The sequence below is a fragment of the Polypterus senegalus genome, chromosome 1, assembly GCF_016835505.1.
Source record: "Polypterus senegalus isolate Bchr_013 chromosome 1, ASM1683550v1, whole genome shotgun sequence".
Lineage (NCBI taxonomy): Eukaryota > Metazoa > Chordata > Cladistia > Polypteriformes > Polypteridae > Polypterus > Polypterus senegalus.
This window is the reverse complement of record NC_053154.1, coordinates 259,341,781-259,364,594: the sequence shown is the minus strand read 5'-3', so window position 1 is coordinate 259,364,594 and position 22,814 is coordinate 259,341,781. Positions and strand designations below refer to the sequence as shown.

Here is a 22,814-nt window from a genome sequence, read left to right as displayed (position 1 = left end):
CATTCCGAGAATTTTTGTTTTCTTATATTGTCTTATAGTGTGACAGTGAAATACTGCAATATACTGCAAGATGCATCCCAATTTTAAGTTTGGAAACATATGAAAAAAGTATATCTTAAATTGCAAGCAATATATTGTGTGTGTGTGTGTGTGTGTCTGTGATACAGTATATGAGAGAGCTATTGTACAATTATAGTCCATCCATCCTTCCATCCTCTTCCACTTATTCGAGATCGGGTCGCAGGGGCAGCAGCTTCAGCAGAGATGCCTGGAGTTCCCTCTCCCTGGCCACTTCTACTTGCTCTGAAGAGCCAGCTTCTGTAGCCGAGGATCGGACCCCCAAGGTCTCCACCTTCGGCCACCACCCAACTCACACTGCACCCAACCTCCTTGGCCCCTCCTACAGGTGGTGAGCCCATGAGAAGGGGGATCCACGTTGCCTCTTTGGGCTGTGCCTGGCCGAGCCCCATGGGTACAAGCCCGGCCACCAGGCCCTCGCTATCGAGCCTAACCTCCTGGCCTGGCTTTAGAGGGGGGGCCTGGTGACCCACGTCCGGGTGAGGGAAAATGCCATCCAATGTTTGTATGCATCATAGGAGCTTTCCGGAACCGCTCTTTGTCACATCCCTCACCTAGGACCAGTTTGCCTTGGTTGACCCTACCAGGGGCATAAAGCCCCCGACAACAGAGCTCCTAGGATCATTGGGACACGCAAACTCCTCCACCATGATGAGGTGTGGCGGCTCGAAGAGAGGACAATTCTAGTTTATCATCAATTTACTAATCAATACTATTTTGCTGCAAAAGCACATGAAGTCATCAAAAATGACTGAGAGAGCATACATACTGTATGTCTTCTATGATGAAGTGGCATCTTGATTTTTTTTTAAACTGAATTTTCAAATGGACTATTAAACTAATTTCGGTGCATATTTGTAACAGCTTGTAAAGACAGATGCACAATAGTGAATGCTGGTATTGTCCCCATTCCCTGCCTTTTAGAAGAGTTAGTTCTGATATTAAAGAAGGATTTCATAATAAAAATGTAACTGTTTACTATACTTTGAAATGGGTTCACTTCACAGACTGTCAGCCGCCTGTTATTTGTTTTAGTATTATCTGAAAATTTTGAATATTTGTTTTATTTACACGTTTACATATCACTTTTGATTGTCATTATCATGTCAAGACAGCAGTATTATCAGTTTTGGGAATAACAGGCAAAGAAGGGAATTATAGACAATGAAGTACAAAAAATGTTGCATTTACCAAACACTGAACCAAAACCTTTACAGAAATGTTACGTTTGTTTTCATTTCACTATTTTGAATTTGATTCCATAATCTTACCTCAGCTTTAGTTGTGCCTTTTAGATTTTGGTAAAAGAGAGATTTGTATATGGCCTAGTCTTGCTTACCATGTATAATCTGAATCTCTCTGTTACTTCCATATTATGAAAAACAAATGCTTTTAAAATGCATTGTAAATTCCATTTAAAGTTTAGCTGTTATCTTTAAATGATAACTTGAATCTAGGATAAAACAAAAATGAAGTATGGTTTTACCTTAAAAAGCATAGTGATTGAGTGGTAAGTTTCTGTCTCATAGCTTCAGGGTCCTAGGTTAAAATTCTGGATAGTATCGAGTGGAGTTTATACATATATGCATACAGTAGTTTTCCCCTGGTTTGATCCCACATAAATATATGCGCATCAATGGGCAACTCCAAAACTAGTCTATTATGTGAATCTGCATGAGTGTGCCCTGTGATGGACTGTCGTATCATTCTAGATTGGTTCTTACTTTCCTACTGCTTTCTACTGCTGCTTTAATGGGTTCTGACTTTCATACTATATTTCATATTATATTTACTGAAGTGAGTTCAGAAAATGAAAGGATAGATGGTTGATTTCACATTATAAACAACTTGTTCAGGTAGTGTGGCATAGCCTATTGCACTGATCCTTAAACCACAAGGTTGTTAGTTCAGTCCCTACCTCACCCTGAGCAATGCACTTATCTGTTGGTTCTCTGTCAATGTGGACTACTTAATGGGGCTTTCTCTGAGTATTCCATCACATTTCACTTATTTTGGTGCCACTGGATTGTCTCTTACCAAGGTACCTTATTTGCAGTCCTTGACAAGTCTATTAATTCTTGGGTCTAAAAAGAAAAAGTGCCAGTAGCTCAACTACTATGTCTTCTGAATATGGTTAGGCTTTCTCATTTAAATAATGCAACATAGTGACAGTCCTTCCATTTGGGAAAACTGCATTCTGTTGCTTAAAGAAATGCAATGAAGAAAGAACTCCGTTTCAAGGACCAAAGAGCTATAATTTGCCTGCCTAAAAGTGGAGTTAAGAGTGGAGTCTCTGTGACAAAAGAAAACATTTGTAGATGCTGTAAAGTACTTATTGATATGCTGCAAAGTACTAGTTGAATGTTCACAATCCTTCAATAAATTGAAATGTTTATTTTCAAATACAGGAGCAATTTTAAACTTCAAACACTTGGGCTAGAAATGAAACTATGTTGATAGGCTTAGTCACTGGATGCAAGGGAGAAAATGATGACATTGTGTTGAGGAACTCTTAGCACCTACTATAAAATGGCATATTGCAACCTTGCTGTCTGGCAGCACTAAGGAGTCACTCTTCTTGGTAATCTATTTTACTGTTTGGGCATTATGACATTCCAGTCTCATTTCCATCTTTCTCATTTATCAATTTCCTTATATTTGCAGCTCAGATTAGTGTTCAGGGCATGTGGCATCTCTTCATCTGACACTATTTATTCACATCCTGTTTTTCCCCTTTTTACTCCTTTTCTCTTTTAAAGAAGCTAGTCATCAGTCTCTATTTTTTTTCTCTGTAAATCAATGAATAAAACCTTTTTCTTTAATTTCACAGTAATGCTATGATTTTGCTCCACTGATTTCTTTCCTATTGATGGAAATCTCTTGAGGTTATTTTGTTAGAGAATTGGTGATCTTCTTTTTGTAATCTAATTCTTGTAGAATGGTCTGCCTCTCAGATTAATAGAGTATGCTTAGAATCACAGTTACAGCACCCTTAGGTTCATCTTGTGGTGTGCTTTGATGCTTTTCTTGCCTAATTATTTTACTCCTCTTTTTCAGTATGTATTGCTTGTTTTGACTCTGCTTCATGGCTCCATTTTTGGGACTTGGGTTTGATTTTGTTGAGTTTGGAGTGCCATGGGGAAGGGATACCGTGTGCCACACTGAATATATAGTTTTTCTTTTTTTCAACTGACCCTTTTTGTGTGTGTGTTAAATTCCTCAAGTCAATCAGTTACATATACTTAGAGGTATATTTCTAGTTTTCCTCCTGGTGCTTATCTTATATACTTCTAGTTTTAAATGAAGTACTTTTTACCTTCTGCCTTCATAAATAAGTACAGTACATTTTATTATCTGCATTTGCTGGATTATATTCCTATCTTGTGGTGTCTTGTATTGTGTTCTTTTTTGTGTGCTTTCACTCCAAAGGGTGCTGTGCTTTACCCGCATAAAATCAGAAAATAGGTACCCGAAACTACAACCATCAGCCTGATCCTCTCGCCATTGTTACATCTCATCAAATTGTTATACCTTACTAAGAACTCAGCTCAAAGTAAACACATAAATAGATTTAAAGGTGAAATGGTTTACCATATGTCTAAACAACAATATTTCCTTGAGTTTGTGTTTACAGCCAGAACCAAGACACAACCTTGACTAAATAAAATAGAGAGTATTTTGCCAAAAGGGACCTAGCTTTAATTACAAGTTTCAGGACCCTTTCATACTATACAAGAAAATGCAAATATCCATGTGGGCTTTACACTGTAATGAGTGTAAAAGGTTTGTTCAAGATAAATTGCATGGTTCTGGAGTGAAGCCAAGCACTAGCTATTTTTGCCATCATTTTATTTAATAGAAAAATAATTAACTGGAACCACTATTTCCCCACTTTATTTAACATTAATGATTATTTGTCTGTAAGACAAAGGTAAAAGAAAAAGTAAAATAATAGCATTGTGCAAAGTCTGCTTTAAGCCAAAGTTTGCGTGACATACTGTGAAACAATGGCAAATTCTTTAAAGCAGTGATTCTTAACCTTTTTTGAGACATTAACCCGTTTAAGAATCTGATGAAAGCTATGAACCCCCTTCCCCAGAAATATTCACATTAACACAGCTTTGCATGCAATGAGTATAATGTACTTTATCGAGATTTGATTGTCTCATACATATATGACATACACAAAGTATTATTAAATTTTAAAGTAAACAATCTAAAAAAACACTCCTTTTTATGCAGAAAGTAATGATCACTCATTATAATTATGAAATACAATCCTATTGTGCAAATTAAAACAGATCTACTACATTTTCTACTACCCTTACTACTACAACAACTACTACTACTACATATACTCTAAATCAACTGTACTGGGCTGTATAGTGAATATAAATGTTAATATTTATCTGACCCTCAAGAACCCCCTGAAATCCGTCCATGTCCATGGACCTCAGGTTAAGAACCTCTGCTTTAAAGGGTCTGATTTCAGTTGCAGCAGAGGGGAGATTTCCACACAATCTAAAAACTGATGGGGAAAATGTTGTTGACTTTTAGGGGAATTTCAGTGTAGGGTTTACAAATAATTATTTCTACATTTATATTTACTTCAATAACCATGTTAGTCACAGAAACCAGAAAAAGCCATGTAAACCCATATTCTGGTTAGAGAAATCAGGGTAACAGAGGTAGATTTCTCTGCGAATAACCTGATTATATGACCTTTTAAACCTGTTGCACTCTTGTCATCTTGAACATGTATTTGATTCACACTCACTTTCAGCAGCCTCCGGCAGAAATGTCCCTAAATATATTTCCAAAGGCAAATGTGCAGGCGTTTGCATTTTCCCTTGTACTGGCTAAAATAATCCGTGTCTATATTTCAGAAATGGATGAGTTTATGTTGATAAGCTGAATGTACAGTGCTAAATTCAGCAACGCAATAATGAGTGTAGCAGGGTAACACGTTAAAAGTAATCTGTGTTCAAACATGGCTTTTTAAAGTAACGAGTAATCTAGCACAATTTTACCTTACTGAAGTAAACGTACATGTGCTGGGTCCTTTGAAGGGCTCAATTACATAGTTAATCGAAAAAGAATGTGCTATGTGCATTCCAGTGACAGAAATGTAAAAGTAAAGTGTCCAATCAACTAAACATATTTATAAAACACAAGACAATTATCACATACATCATGCTTATTTTCGCATGCAGGGTGGTCAATGATGACATTTAACTGTTTTTCTGCATGGTTTAATAAGGTTGGAGTATTTTGATAAAGGAGAATTCCAGGAGAATACTTGCACATGTCAACCTAGATTTTTGAGAAACCAAGTTCTTGCCTTAACCACCTTATTCATTTTAGTCCGGTTATTTTTGTGCATGTATTGTAAATGCGCTGATGGCATCATGGAGTGCTTCACTAACCTAATCATGTATATAATCAATACTAAAAAGTAAAGATTCAAACATGACTATTTAGGCGAATTATCGGGTGCTGTTATTTCTTATGCCGATGTACTAATCTAGGATTAAATGAACTGACTTTAACTGAATTAATTACTCATAACCGGAGAGTGTGTCATGTTCATATTCATATCATTCAGATGTGTGTCTTGATAGCTTTCATTACATTAACCAGATTTTAGTTGTTATACAAATGTATATTGCTTTGGCTTCAAAGACCCAATGAGCAACACAAATCTTGTGTTTGCGGATTCATTTTCAGTGAGGAAGAATCCATTTTTAGCAGCCCGACTAATTATCTGTCTCTGTGATTATGTGTTTTCATTAAAAAATATGGTTTTATTAGAGGGAATTATCTCATGCTTCAGAGCATTATGAGCAGAGCCATGCAAATGTCTGGTTAAAGTGAATGTTTTAAAACACTAAATTAATTTTATTTTGGAATTAGCATACAGACATGCCTTATTTCAGCAAAATTGTAGCCATGTCCAATACAACCAGTGGATGTATATGAAACCTTCCTTCCTTTCTTTAACAGGGTTAATTTATTGTGCTGCATTAAAAAACGGTTAAACTAAAAAGACTCAAAACAAGCACAGATCATGCATACTGGGATAAAATTGGTGGTAACAAAAACCTCTTTTTTGCCTTTAAAGAGTGACAAGGTTTAGTTTAGCCATACAGCAAATAATATGTGTGATTTCTGCAATTCCTCATTGAAATTATTATAATTCTGCTTAATCAATAGCTTTATTAAGTGAAGCTTAGCTTGTGAAAATATTTTACGAACATTAATCTGTGCAGCTTTTCTCTTTAGCAATCATTTAAGAGTAGAGATTGTATAACTTGTGAATATTTATCACTACAAATGCTATTTTAAATTTGTAAGGATTAGGACTAAAACTATAATTAACATGTTTTACAGTTACAGTAGAACCTCGGGTCACGACCGTAATTCGTTCCAAAATTCTGGTCGTAACCCGATTTGGTCACGACCCAAAGTAATTTTTCCCTATAGGATTGTATGTATGTACAATTAATCCATTCCAGACCGTACGAACTGTATGTAAATATATTTTTTTAAAGATTTTTAAGCACAGAAATAGCTAATTATACCATAGAATGCACAGTGTAATAGTAAACTAAATGTAAAAACATTGAATAACACTGAGAAAACCTTGAACAGAGAAAAGTAGCATTGCAAGAATTCACGCTATAGCCTTACAAACCACTCGCTGTAATTACTTTTTTTGAAATTAGTTTTAAGCACAGGGAAAAAAATGAACATTTGAAAAGTCCGTAATTTAATAAAAAACTAAGAAAAGTAGCATTGCAACAATTCACGCTACCAATCGCTCACTGTAAACACTTTTTTTTATGAGTTTTAAGCACAGGGAAAAAAATTAACATTTGAAAAATCCGTAATTTAATAAACAACCAAGAAAAGTAACATTGCAACAATTCGCAATATGAACCGAAAAATGAACATTTGAAAAATCCGTAATACAAAAACTAACCATAAACTAATTTTGCATAAGAAAGTGAGGAGGAACTGGGTGGAGAGGAGATTACAGTTTTGAGGTAAAGTCTGTGACAATGCGGGTTCACTGCATGCTCCCATCTTGCTTCCAGGAGCCCATAAACCCATCACCATTGGTAATGTTACAGATGAGCACTACAGTGAGGCACTACTGTACAATGGAGCAAGGGGATGGTGCAAAAAGTGCCAAGTGCTTTTATTAAAATCAACAAAACAACAATCAAAAACAAAGTCAAAATAAAGTGCAGTGCTTTCAGAATCCTTCAATAAATAAATAATCCCATAAAAACAGAAGTGAAGTGGAGGTTAAAATCCAATAGGAAAAAGTCTTCATTAAATACAAGTCGAGGTTAAAACAATTCTGGAAGCAGTCTCTTTAAAAACAAGCCCGGTGCATTCTTTAACTGTTGACCCCCGCTGCCTTCTCGGTCTTACACGGCCAGCCGTCCTTTTTCTGGTCACTCCCGCTCCTTGATCACTCAGCTGGAGCAATCTCCCCTGGTTTTGCTTACTGTCCAGCTGCCTGCCTGCGAGCATGAGCTCGCTCGCTCGCGCACACCGGTTGTTTCCACACTACTTCCTGCTTACTTCCTCACTCCGCAACTTCCGTCTTTCTTTTCTTTTTCCTCCCTTTAGCCACCTCGCAGTTCTATTTATGAAGAGGATGTGGCAGCTGTAGTGAGGCGATTATTTATTTAAATCTGGCCTCTTGACGTGAGCTGTGTACTTACCAAGTCCTTCTGCGCGATGCACGTCTGACCGAGAACAATGTACTTTACAGGGAGAGACTGAACAAGTGCTTAAATGACCAGCGCGTATGAACCAGAAGGGAAATGAAATAGAGCACAAAGAGTTCACAGCGAATACACAGTGAGAGACTGAACACGTGAGGAAATCCTCGCCGTGTACAAACCGGAAGGGAAACTGGCTTGTTCGTCACCCGAGTGTGTGGTTGTGAACAAATGCAAAAGTTTGGTGAACTTTTTGCTCATAGCCCTATTTGTACGTGGTCCGAGACATTTGTGACCTGAGGTTCCACTGTGCGTGTGAAGCTTTTTAATGCTTGCTTGTAATTTTTTTTGTTTTTCATTGTGTATTGTTTGGTTAGTGATTTTTTTTTCATAGTTTAAAGGATCTAAGAAGCGTAATTCTGTGATGTTACAGGATTGTGATTACGCTGTGCAACCTGCATGATCACGTGAGTCAGTGTGTGAGATCACAGGGGCCAATTTTTTATCTTGCTATAAAATGGAGACTTGGATATCTGGTAAGAGTGTCCGCTCTTCTTAATTTGTTTTGGTATGTATTTTTGCACATTGTACGTCAACCCTTTTCAGAGCACATGTGTTTTTTTGTGCTCCAGTTTATTTTCTTTCGGCTTTCACATTTTTATCAGATCTTTGACATTTTTTCTTTACTGTTTATGGGCTGGGCTTGTTTTTGTTGGATGGGTTTTACCATCTCTCTAGTACGAGCTCCAGTCTAGTTATTATTAATATTTGAGCTTTCAAAATGAATTAAAAAGCAAAATTACAAGACTTTTAAGATTTCAGGCTGCAGACTCATTTCATCAGCAGATATTTTTATTTACACAATCTATAACCCAAATATTTATCATAACAAAATGAACTGCTAAACTTGTCACATTTATGAAATCTTTAATTGGCAAACTTCTAGGGACTGAAAAATACATTGCTGCCAGATTTTACATTTTGATTGACTTTTACTCCAATTGTTTAGAACAATAATTTTAATAGTAATATATTTGCTTGTTTCATTAATGTATTACAGAAAAGGAAATCGCAGTTTGTGCCAAGTGCATATTCTAACAAAGTTTTTCAAAAATTATTTTAATTTTACATGTCAATGATAGACAGCACAATGCCACTTCCATGGAAGCCAGTGACATATTTGTCCATTATTTCCTTTTGCAGATTCTTCTTTTATTTCAGATTAGTAGATGATCGGGTTTCCTTTAAATACCTTGGAGTGCAGTTGGATGGCAGGCTGGACTGGTCCATTTATTTTACTTTGAGATTTAGTCACTTTAGTATCTATCACTTTGATATTATGTGCCACCTGTCACTTTGGTAGTAGTATTATGTACCATCTAGTGTACTGTGATTGCACTATTTGTACAGTATTTGTTATTTGTATAGTAGTTGTACTTAAATGTTTGTATTTAAGTTATTAATTAAAGTATAATTAATTTTAGGCTACTGGTACTTGAATTTCCCTCAGGATGAATAAAGTATCTGTCTGTCTATTTATCTATCCATCCATCCTGAAACAATTGATTTCAGATATTTAGGTAGGTAACAAGACTAAGGAAATCGTTTGATATTGTCTGAAGTATACCTTGTGATAAGCCAAGTTCAGTGGCTGTTGAAATAAAGAAAATATAGACACAGTCGCTCCGCTTATCACAGAGATGGGAGAAAAAGTTAGAAATAGTTTTCATTTTCCTGTTTTAGCGGCCCTTTACAGATTAGCACATTCAGCGGCACAAAGTTTCACCGGTGGTTTGATTGCCAGGATACCGGCACCTACTGGTGCTCCAAAAGTAAGCCGTGGGGCTCGAACTAGACAGAGCTAAAGCATATGTCTGAGGCCATTTTTCAAGAGCGCTCATGGTTTCTGGTGGCCGAGAATGGAGGCATGCTTCCATAACTGCTGCAGGAGAGAGGGCTAAAGTGCAATATTTAAAGTCACAGAAACAGCTCAGAAGGATAGAGAGCTCAGTTTCAGAATAACTGGCAAAGGGCATTCACACGTGTGGCAACGAATGTAAATGAAAGCGAGTGGAAGTGCACAGCACTCACCTAATGGAGACAGAACTGGCACGGTGGAGAAGCGGTAGCGATGAACTGGTGCCTCGTTTAGGGATTGGTCCTGCCTTGCGTTAGATGCTTGCTGGGACTGGCGCGACCCTGGATGAATAGATGGATGGAATAAGTAAACATTTAGTACAATGATATTTCAATGTTCCTCAACAGTTTTGAAGAATTGCCATTTTAAGCTTATAGCTGGTTTGACATTTCAGAACTTATTGTGGCGATTGGTTACATGGAGAAAGAAAATGAAGGACAGGAATTGGGAGTTGGTATGTTTGGCAGACATAGTACTGCTGCATTAAATTATTTCATCAAGTATTGTGCATATCCCAGCAAGCATCTGGCGGGAGGCAGAAACAATCTCTGGAAAGGGGGTGCCAGGAGTTGCCACTGCACCACTGTGTCCCTATGTTTAATACATTCTTTAATGCATTTCATCATGAAAATGATATCAAGTATAGTATTCTAAAATGTTCAGAAATCTGTAATATCATGAATGTAATGTACTATAAATGGAGATCAGTGCCATAAGATGAAGCTCGTAAGCTCGTTGAAGAAGCATGTAGTGATTCACACAAATAGAACACATAGAATATGAAGCATTTAATATGCTACTTTAACTTACGATGGGATCTGAGAAACTCTAGTAAATTAAACATTTATTTTAAGATAAAGTTTACAACATTCTACTTTAATGACAAAATAAAGTATGAGATTAAAGTGGAAATTTTGACATAAAAGTCAGCATATTAACCTTTTTTTCTTTACTGTGTCCCTATCTTTTTTCTTTTCTCTGTACTCTAATATTCTTCCGTATGACACTAAGACGGTAGGCTACGAGTTGCCTTTTCATGGCGACTTTGATATCTGACAACTTTTTTTGTTGAACACTGTGTGACTTTCTGAACTTGAACTTTCGATTGTCTCCGCCACTGTGTATCACATAATCAACTTCCTTTTATTGTTTACTAGCAAAATAACCGCGTTTTGCAGTGGAGAAGTAGTGTGTTAAAGAAGTTATGAAAAAGAAAAGGAAACATTTTAAAAATAACGTAACATGATTGTCAATGTAATTGTTTTTTGACTGTTATGAGTGTTGCTGTCATCAAGGATTTGATTATCATTATTTCTTTCAATCAGGTTCGTATTTGGAGGATGTGTTTTGTTTAAGTTATATTCCTTGTTTGTCAACCATTGTAAAGATAACAGGTTTCATTCATCGAAGTGTTCACTACCCAAATGTTTAACAGGCATTCCCGGTATTAAGTTGTGGATTTGCCTGCGGATATTTAGCAGCAGCGTGTCTATGAACTTAATTTAAACTTAAGCTTTACACCTTCACCAGCAATTTTAACTCCATTACAAAGTGATCAGAAGTCTCGTTTATACCTTGCGTCTTCTCACTAAACTTGTAACTCGCGAAAATCGTATTCGTCTTAGGCATGACAAACTCCTCGTAGCGGCAGTGTGTCTATTGGATTGCTGCTGACGGACAGCCTTATATGTGCAGGCACTCAATTACGTGGGAGGCGTGAGTATGGGGGACACAATCTAGGCAGGCAGCCAACTACGTAGGAGGCGTGGTGACGGTTTGGCGCAACTCCGCCTCACACGGCGACTGAGCTACAGCCTATGGCCGTATATATGTACGTAAGTAGGATTCAGTTATGACCGTTACGTGTAGAATTTCGAAATGAAACCTGCTTAACTTTCGTAAATAAGCTGTAAGGAATGAGCCTGCCAAATTTCAGCCTTCTACCTACATGGGAAGTTGGAGAATTAGTGATGAGTCAGTCAGTCAGTGAGGGCTTTGCCTTTTATTAGTATAGATGCCACTGCTTAAGCCAACAAATAGTACATTTTTCCTTGTCTCCACTTTGCATTTGCTGAAATTCTGTTTTTTTCATGTGCTTTTGTCATTGTCTTTTAACCAAACACTGAATAGGAAAGGTGATATATATATTGATTTGCATATTAAAATATGCAAAATTAATGGAGGAGTTGGGGTAGGGCGACAGACTTATGCACATTGTACATTTCACGATGACTAGGATTTCTGTAGTGGAAGAACGTGGAAGTTGACTTGCGCACACATTTATGCAACTGGATTTATTTGTGTGTACACATATTTCTGTTTTTATCCAAATGCCATGTTTTAGTGTGAATTCTATGCACGCCATTATACATGAGGCCCCAGGTCTTTGGCAATAAGTGTACTGTAGATCTGTGCTACTGATTTACTTAGTTTAGTAATAGAGATACCTACCTTTGTGCATGTAATATTTGCTTAGTTTTTCATTTTTTGATTCATTTTTCGGTGTCCTTTGTGACCTCCTTTGTAGCTCGACGAAGGAGGAGGAAGAGGATTTTTTTTTCCATTGTTGGTTTGTCCTCACTTTTGTTTTGGAAGTGTCTTTGTATTGGACTTTGTAAATATTTTTGGAAGACATTTGTTTATAAACTAATTTGGACGCTGCTGGAATAAAACAAAATCCTGTTTTTAAATAGTCTTTTTCAGTCTGAGTCTGTCTTACTCTCCTGGTTGCTCGGTCTCATCTACTGGCACCCCAAGTCAGGAATTGTACAACAATGTCCATACCTGGTGTGTCACACACCTCTATATTGTAGGAAGTGTTTTAAAATGTGTTTTTAATTTTTTGAAATTAGTTCTCCAAAAATATATGAAATGGTGTTGTGGAGGACTTTAGCTCATGTCTTAGGTTTTGTTAGGAATTTTCTCTCAGTATAGTCATTATGTTTGTCACCTCAGAGTTATAACAATTCACTGTCCAACACTTTAAAGTCCTGAAAAAGGTTGGACAACTTCAACTCTGGGAGTGATATTTATAGACAGTGTGTACCCTCCTGCCTTGCACTTATATCCATCCATAATCCACCTCGTTCTACATTTCTGGTCAGGAGTCTCCTGTCTCTTCACGTTGGGTAAACACAATCACCCCAAACGATGCCTGGACAAAGTCTTATAATTCCTTGTTACAAAGAAATCTAGCCACTTCCTCCACAAATTAATCAACCCTACGCTTGAAGTGTTGTGTCAGCTTCTGCAAATGTAAGCCGTTCTTAGGAGCACACTATGTTGAAGCCAGCCTTCAAGAAGTCTAACATCAAATTGCATTGTATTGGCCTCATATTTAAAACTTCTTTTAAATGACAGCTCTTTTAAATTTAAATACGAAATAAGAGAAATGGGCGGAGCTGGCCAAGGGTAGGTGTGCCAAGCTTGTGGCATCATATTCAAAAATACTTGAGGCTGTAATTACTGTCAAAGGTGCATAGACAAAGTATTGAGCAAAGGCTGTGAATACTTATGTACATGCGATTTCTCAGTTTTTTTCTTTTTAATAAATTTGCAAAAACCTCAAGTAAACTTTTTTCACATCATTATGGGGTGTTGTGTGTAGAATTCTGAGGAAAAAAATGAATTTAATCCATTTTGGAATAAGGCTGTAACATAACAAAATGAGGAAAAAGTGATGCGCTGTGAATACTTTCCGGATGCACTGTTTATGCATTGTTGAACTATGGCCAGTTGACAACGGAGGAGAGGAAAACAGAAACTGTCAGCAGTAAATCTCTGGGTGGTCAACAATCAATTGTAAGAGATAAATACATAAAGATAATTTCCCTTTGGGGTCTGATAAAGTGTACCAAATACAAAATAAAGTCAAAAGACAATGTCAGACATAGTCACAGACAGTTCTAGAGACTTTGGCCAATTAACTCCCCAACCCCATCAGGGCATTCTATAGTATAGCCTGTACTGGACATCCTTGCTGGTGAAAGAACCTTTCCATCTAATGATTCTAATGCTCGTGGTAGCTGAGATGGCTTTTCCATGCACAGGATTCAGTAGAGTAGTGGCATCAAATGCCACATTAAGATACAGGGAAGAGAAACAGAACTGAGGAGGGTTGGTAATGTAATGTAATATTGTATTGTAATATTGCAATACATACACAGCTAATTAGTAGCTCTAACTAGGGTATGATAGTCTAAAGTAATGAGCCCTTCAGCCTGGATTTAAATGCTAAAAATGAAGAAGCATCTCTTGTATTTAGCAGTCTGATCATTACAGTTTTGGGGGTCCTGTAATTAAAAGTTCAACCTCCCACTGTTATTTTATTAATCCTTGGAATCTTAAGTAGGCCAGCTTCTTGAGTTCTTAATGTATGTTCTGGTGTTTAAGTAATAAAAGGTTCAGATAAGTAACCAGGGCCTTGGCCATTTAAGGCTTTATATTTAAATGGAGGATTTTGAAGTTAGCCCTAAACTTAACTGGTAGGCACTGTAAGAGCATGTGAACCAGAGTTACTTGCTCATACTTTCTGGTTCTTATATAGATTCTTGCAGCAGCATTTTGAATTAAATGAAACTTTGTAAAGAATGTCTTGTATAGCCACTAAATAACATATTGCAGTGGTCAATACTACTAGAAATACAGTTAGGTCCATAAATATTTGGACAGAGACAACTTTTTTTCTGAAATAAAGGGATTGTGTTAAAAGAAATACTTTAGTTGCCTCACATTTTTATGCAATCTTTTTGTTCAACCCACTGAATTAAAGCTGAAAGTCTACACTTCAACTGCATCTGAGTTGTTTCATTTAGAATTCATTATGGTAATGTACAGAACCAAAATTAGAAAAAAGTTGTGTGTCCAAATATTTATGAACCTAACCATAAATGTATGAATTAATAAATACAGTAATTCAATACAGCAGTTGTTTAAATGCTCTGTACCTTCTTCTTCTAGCACCAGTACTTACTGGTTTGCTTGCAACATGCATGGCTTAACTAGCATTCATTTTTTCTTAATGGGAAGTTGATTTCCTTATTTCATATTAATAGATATAAATCTGGTTAATTATTTACTTGCAGTCCAACTGTTTAACTGTGCTATGTCTTCCACCACTGTCCTACTGCTGAGCTGTGCTACATCTGCTGGCACTGCTTCACCTGCGCATGCTGCCTAGATATACAGACACTCTACTTTCACAATGTGTCTTTGTTTCCTGGCAGCAAAAAAAATCCTAAAGGTGAAAACATCAGCAAAATGTAATTCCTGACCCTTTAGTGGCAACTCAAAATTAAGTTTTAGGATGCATTGTGTTTATCCCTGGAAAAATGAAACAAAAATATTGAATTTTTCTCAACAAGAAAAATGTTATTACATGTAAATGAAACATGTAAATACCAAAACGCCATCATAAATACAGTAGGAAATGTATTTCTAGTGCCCACTGCTGTATTGATGCAGATGCTGTATCTATCCAGTATACACCAATATACAGCCCAATGTTACAATCAGGGCAGTAGAAGCTTGTTCTGTTGTATGCACATGAGCAGGTAAAATAGTGCCTGATCCATACAATCGATGTGTCCATTGTGCTTCAAGTCTTAGTGGCTTCCACATTTCCCCTGACACAAACATTGAAGCTCCACAAGACTGAATTTATCAGGCATATCATGGTTTGGTTGTACAGTGCCATATGAAGCACTTTCATTTTCCATGTCAATGTCTGAAGACTAATTCACATTGTCATCACTATCACTTGATTCAAGTAATGGTTCAGTTTATTTTGTTCAAGAACTGCCGTTATGACTTCTCGTTTGCCATTTTGTATTTGGTTAAAGGCTCTGCTCCACTCAAGTATATTGATGAGGTACCGTTGAGTTACTATTAAGTGGCAGTTGCATAGAAATATTCATGATTTTTTCAGCATAATGTAATTTCATCCACTAGATGGAAGAAGAATACTGTCTCGAGAGTTACACTGTGAAACCCTGAGTCTGATTTGGGTTTAAACATATTTATATAGAATTCTGGTTAATGCCATGGAGGTTAATGAAGTTTCACGCACAAACATCATGCAGCACCCAGCTCTCAACACAATCTAAAAATACAACAGAAAACAAAAAGATGAAAAATATGTGAATGCATTTTAGCCAGGAGGTAGAACACAATAATGTGATTCTAGAACAACAAAAACCAAAGATAATGGCTTGATTCAATTAGCACAGATTCCTAAAAAAGGAACAGATGATGACTGTTGGTTAGTGTAGATACATGTTTTAGTGAATAACACTTTCTCATTGGACTTGGAATTCCTTTTAACTGTTTTTTTTATTTTAGTTTTGTTAGTCTCCAGGAAGGCAGAGCTTTATTGTATCTTCAGTTATTTTATTTAGAGGCTTGACCCTTTATTGTTTGTAGAAAAAAAACAGTAATAATCTTTTGAACTGGTCATTTGTTTTGAAGACATTATTCTTAACCTTACATAATAAGAAAATAACAAAATTTTATTCCTAATTCTCCTTGTCAAACAGTTATCACTTCTGCTGTTTACTGCTGCAATTGTCTTGCATTAGGATGTATTAACAGACTACAGCTCTTTTAAAACATGGCTGCAAGACTCCTGACTCAGGCTATACTCAATAATTGTATTCCCCTAGTCCAAAAGCTTTGACTTCCTGTCAAATATAGAATCAACTGTAAACCTCTGCTATTAACTCGGAAAGTGGCACTAATACTATAGAATATCAATTCACACATTGCTGTTTATTGTGCATCAACTTGTGAAGCAACTAAGATCACTTGACACCACTTTTCCTGCAGTATTAATATTTTTCTGTTTCAGCTCATGTTGAATGACTTTTAGCTTTATGGTTTCTAGATTTTTCAAGTCTTGATCTAGCTCAATGAACTGTAAACTTTAAATTAAATCTAAAATATCGCCATTTGCTATATGATATAAGTTGCCTTGGGTAAAGGCATCAGCCAAGTATGAATACCTGTATAAATTTCTCATTTTTACATATTTTATGTTGTAGTATTATCCTGTAGTGTACAGTACATTATGCTATGATTTTCACATCATGTTTTATGTTATGCTGCTTAATTGGAATTATTTTTACATTTTCAAAGCTAAAAGGAAATATGTGAATAAGAACTCTGAAATACGATTGACAAAAAGTGAACGTGAACGTTTGAATGGAGTGGCACTTACTCTTTGCACCCCTATGACTATGCACAGTGCTATACATGAAGCTTAATTCTTTTTCACTTCAGAAGTCTAAATATTTTTAGGCTTTAGAGACTCATAATCATGTCCAAGACTCCATTGCTAATGGGTAAATGTACAATTGTTAGCATTAATGGAGTACCAAATGTGTTTAAATAAAGGATCGCTTATTAGGAGCTTGTACGTGGGAAGTGTTGATAGAATTGCAGTATTTCAAATAACAGTGTACTTCCTATATCCTCTGTGGTTATACAGTTACACTTGGGTAAATTTTGCTTCCGTCTGACTTTATTGCATGTTATGTATGTCGTTTGTGCAACTGCAAACAGTCACATTGTGGGCAATGATATATTAATTATGAAATATCATTAGAAAAGTGATGAGGTGTGGTGAACACTTGGAAAGAACACTTCATTGTTGCCTTATATTGTGCAAGAAGGGCTTTTAGTTCAAAAATGCAAAGGAGACCTTTATAAGCAATAAGTAATGGGCAGTTTAATTTACTTCTTGAAGTTCATTATGTTTATTCAGTATTTTTTAAAGTGCAGGGCTTTCTGTGTCTAAGGGCAACAGATATTTTCCTTTTGAAAAACTTTCTATGACCTATGAAACATTTGCAGAGTCTGACATTACTTCTCAATCTCTGATGACTAAGTACTCTCAGAGTTTCAATATGTCTAATTTCTACAGAGAAAAAATATTGTGTTACCAAAAGATTATACAGACATGGACATATTGATCAGTACCCCTCCATGAAAAAGGAAGAACCTGGAATTGTCTCTGAAATAACTTGAAGCTGACAGATGTAATTATCACCCATCGTTGTTTATGCACATTTATACTACCATTTCTAAACTTGAAATGGCATAACTAACCTTAGTCACACATTGATTCAGACTATTGCCATTACAATTTTCAAAATATGCCAGGTATTTCTGTTATTAAATGACCAAAATTTTCTCACTGTGCATATGTTAATGACAATCTATAATACCAAAGCAAACTTGTGCTATGACACTCTCTTCTTAGAGTAAATGCCATGTGACTCACTAGAGTGGATGGTATACAGTATATACCTCATTTAACCATATGATTCGGCTACTTTAGCACCATAGACAGATATGCCTCATTGGAGTTACTTAATCGCTGTGTAACCTGATATGATTTGTTAGCAGCACTTACTCTGATCACTTGGTGAAGGTTGCAGTTTGTAAACATCAGTGGCCTTTTGTACACATCTAGATGTGTAGGTAGTAGAACATTTCCACACCTACTTAGTTTAGCTCAGGCACTTGCATGTGAATTCTATCCTGTTAGCACTGGGGACAGTCTTTTCCACCACAGGACTCACTCATGTACTCCACTATGGGGCTAAGCTAGAATAGCCACTTAACTTAGCATGCAAATCATTGGGACATGAGTGTAAAACTACAGCATCTGAAGAAATTCACATGCAGACACAAGGATAATGTGGAGACTACTGCAAAAGCAACCAGGCACAGGATTTTAAAAACCGAATGTGGGATCTGTGATTAAGTAGTGCCAACTAATATGCAAATGTGCTGCCTTCTAGATATGTACAGTATATGTACGAAAATAATTAAAAATACCAAGCTTGTTGTGCTACTTAAAATGCAAATATTTTTTTGAAATAATATTATGTAGTTTGTGGTTAAATATTGTCTAATTATCTTTATTTTAGTAACCAAAAATTTTCATAAATATTCCATATATGTGTGGTAGATATTTATTAGGTTTATTTTCAAAGTGAAGGGCATGCTTTGTATCATTTACTGTATCTTCCATTTGAATGAAAATTGTTGTAAATTACTGTCCGATTTTACAAATATGAGCTTGAATTATGTACCATAGCAATATATGTCACTCATCACTTTGAACGCAGTGTTGCAGCCTTAACAGTGATTGTAAGCAGTTTGAAAAGAATGCTAAGGGTCAGTGTGACTTATGTGGAAGCAGGATATCACAGTCTTTCATCAGATGCAATAAACATATTTTTAGGTTCAGAATTGTTGTATTTTAAGTCTGAAAGTTTGGGGAAGGCAATTGCTGGAATCAACATGGTATCTAACCTGAAACCTGCCATATAACAAAGAATGTTTAAATTTTGTCATTGCCTGTACAGAGCACAGTGAAATTCTTACTTATTTGTTTAACCAAAACAACAATACTCTCCGGTGCTAATATTTTACAAGTATATTATTAATCAAACATTCACTTGTATTTGGGTTGGATGTAGGTGCCTCTATGTTCATATTCACTGTAGGTAAATGTAATAAATACAGGTAAGGAATCATGCAAATGTCTAATTTAATGTTATCTGTTTTTCTTCAGAACTGCCTCTAGAGAAGCTGACTGCTATGACAACCCTTCAGTGCCTAAATATGAAATCCAATCCACTAAACAAAGAAGCGAAGTGTTTCTCCCAGCCAAATATGACATTTGAGCTTCTAACAACTGCTGATAAAGAATAACATTTAGGCTAGACATGAACAGTTCTATTTTAGTAAATGTTAAGTGTAACATATATTTAAATGTTGTATGCAGAGGTGGCTTAATTATACTGAGATTAATTATTATTGAAGTCAACATATTTCTTACGCAGGCAGTATAATTTACTCAAGTGTGTCTGCTATCTGTATTTCATGAAATACACAGGATAATCATGAGGGTTCCTGATTAATTGATAAGTAAGGCTTTATCATGAATAATTGCATAAAGATTTTATTGTATGACTAATTATACTTGATAGCACTCAAACTACAGTTAGCTCGCAATTATTTATTTTTAAATGAAATTATGCAAATTAAACAAATATGAACAATTCATAAAGTGGTGAGGGCAATAATTCAGAGAGTTTTAAGCATGTGTACAATTATGGAAAAAAGGAAAGATGTGATACTTGTGAAAGTGTTGGTTGCTTAGAATTGTTTAATGATTTTATATTGAATATTCAAAGACAAAAATGAAAAATTGAAGAAAAATGCATTATAATTTGTGCCTGACAATTGAATCTACTGCAGCAGGAGAAAAATAATGCAGCATGAAGCATCAAGTCTGCATCTAAGCAGATTAATGTGATTGCCTTTTTCCTTTTTAATACTTAAGTGGCGTTTGTTAGCTCCTACTGTCAGTCTTATCTTATGTGCACTGTGTTTTTTTCTTCTTTTGAAAGCTCATCCCAGCGTTCATTTCCTGTGTTATGTGTTTATACAATCTTGAACTGTACTTTGTTACCATGTTGTCCTGAATTGTATTTTTCTGTGATATGTAATGCACCTTGTGATGGTGTACACTGTGAAACCCAATGTGTAAAATAAAGATCGATTGATTGAAATGTCACAGATGAATAATGTTTTGGCAGTTCTGCCTAGCTTGGTGAAGACAAATCTGGCCTTTTCCAGTGACATTAGGTTACTCTTAATCTTTATAAACTGTAGTTATAGTAGTAAGTAGTTGTTTGAGGACATGATATATTGTGCTTGGTACACAACAGAAATATCACTTAAACAGTTTACACTCACATTTAAGAATGATTTTGTTATAATTGACATAGCAAACATTTGAAGACAATGTTTTACTTTATTAAATTGTGGGGTCCACTGTTGTAAACTGTATTTATAGATGCATCTGTGAACTTATATTTTAGAGTATATATTACAGATTGTTTTTTCCATTTATTGCAGGTAAGTTGGACTTAGGCTGGTGCTGGGCTTCGGCTTCATTTACTAACTCAGCAAGTAAAGACCACCTGAAATCCAGTCTAGGAGAGGAAACAGTGAAATTTACACATATGGTGGGCAGACAAGGAAAAGCATGTCAGGCTGTAACTTAGTCCTGTTTAGTTGCAAGCCACAACTTGTAAGCATTATCGGAATAGCAGAAAAACTATTTTAATTTTTAAAAATATACACCTTAAGGCATTTGCTATGTTACTGTTGTTATGTTACTTGATGAAACAGTATAGTTTAAATGGTCTAAACTAGCTAATCAGACTGACCCCATTTTCTGTTTTATATGGAAGGCCTTGTGCTAACAGCACAAAAGAAATCTTTTTTACTGGACATGGAAGACAGGAATTTTAGTTTAATTACATCTTTATGAAATTAGTACAATATGGTGTAGAAATGTGATGAGTTGCCTATGTGAGGTAAATATTAATGTTAGCATATCTACAAGAAAAAATCCATCTCTATATATAAAAAAAAATCCTGGAAAGGAAATTTCCAGGGTGACAATACGTGATCTTCTCAGAAGACATTTAAAGGACATGTGAGACAAAAAAGACTGGCCATGGAGTGTCTCGCGGGGACCATAAACATGAGACTTGGTGCCAAGAGATTGTCCCAGGGCCGTCTCGCGGGGACATGGAACATGAGATTCTTGAAAGACACGCCCTTCTTATCAAATAAGAGCACAGCCAGCGGTAGCACACACAGATCTTGTGCTGTCAGCAAAGAAGAAAGAGCAGCGTGGAGAAAATGTCAAATGTTTCATTTCAAAAAATACACAATTTGGTCAGGTGTATATTTCTGATCACGGAGAAGTGATGTAAATTTTAACAGGCAACAAGAAAGGTAATGTATATATTCCATGAATAACAATAGACACCAAGGGAGATTGTGATATAACATTCGTATTAAAATGTTTACAGTTTACTGTGAGAATAGCATTTGCTATGACAATTAACAAATCACAGGAACAAACATTAGAAAAATTCAGATTATTTATTAGAGAAATAGAAACAATATTCACTCACGGGCAATTATACGTTGCGTTGTCACAATGTGTCTCCAAAGACAGAATCAAAATTCAGTGCAATATGGAAGAAAAGGTAATTCCAAAGTATTGTTTTTAATGAAGCTTTAAAGTAAAAGCAGAAAAATTCGAAAGTATTGTAGCATCCCAGCCAAGTTCAAGCCTCTTTTGTTTTAAGTGACTGTTACGTCCGATTGAGGGAGGGCGGAGTACAGCACAGAAGACCGATAACAGGGTATTGATTGATGCGGTAAAGGGGCGAGACCCGGGGGATTAGGGGTTGGAGAGGGTGATAGAAAGTTGTGTTTGGGGTTATGAAGTCGGTGATTGTTCAAGTGGAACTTTTGTGACACTTTATTACGTCAGTCGCTACAGTATCAAAACAAAAGATAGTAAAGATTGCATTAGCGCAAACAAAAGGTAAATAATCATCAGAACCAGGTGTAATTGAAAAAATAGCAGGACAAAGCGACGTCAGAAATAAAAGGCAAAGAGCACAAAACAAAGTCTTTTTGCCTTTGTTTCATTCAATGCACAAAACGTAGATTTACACAATTATGGACCATACACTATGAGATTCTGTGGTCCCGCAACAGTTAAACCAAGGATTCCAAAGAAGAAAAAAAAGCTTTTAAAATTGTATATCCAATTAAACAAACATAGGGGTTGGCGAGCTAAGCCCCCTAGTAATATAAATGAAAGACACTTTTGTTACCGTAAATACCAGCATATAGGACGCTTTTTTTTTTTTAAGAAGTAGGCCTAAAAACCCAGGTGCGTCTTATACATGGATACAGTTTCTCTTTTGGTTTGTTCATGTTCTGTTTCTCCCTGTGCATTTCCTGTGCAGCAAGCGAGTGAGCGAGAGAGAGAGAGAGAGAGAGAGAGAGAGCGAGTGAGCAAGAGAGAGAGAGCACGACACACACATACACACAGAGGCGAGCGAGACAGAGGCGCACACACACACACACAGACGCGCATGAGAGACACACACACACACGTGAGAGACGCACGCACGCGAGAGAGGCACGTGCACACACACACACACACACACACACACACACGTGAGAGACGCATG

At 36.3% G+C, this 22,814-nt stretch overlaps 1 protein-coding gene across 1 annotated transcript in view; it reads left to right on the top strand.

Annotated features, from left to right (window-relative positions):
* Positions 1-20,320, top strand: part of lrrc20 (leucine rich repeat containing 20) — a 65,588-nt gene extending 45,268 nt beyond the window's left edge. The window contains exon 5 of the mRNA XM_039772776.1: positions 19,313-20,320. Within this exon, the coding sequence (XP_039628710.1) occupies positions 19,313-19,452 (140 nt within the window). The 3' untranslated portion in view covers positions 19,453-20,320. The remainder of the gene's footprint in view (positions 1-19,312) is intronic.
* Positions 20,321-22,814: the final 2,494 nt, after the last annotated feature.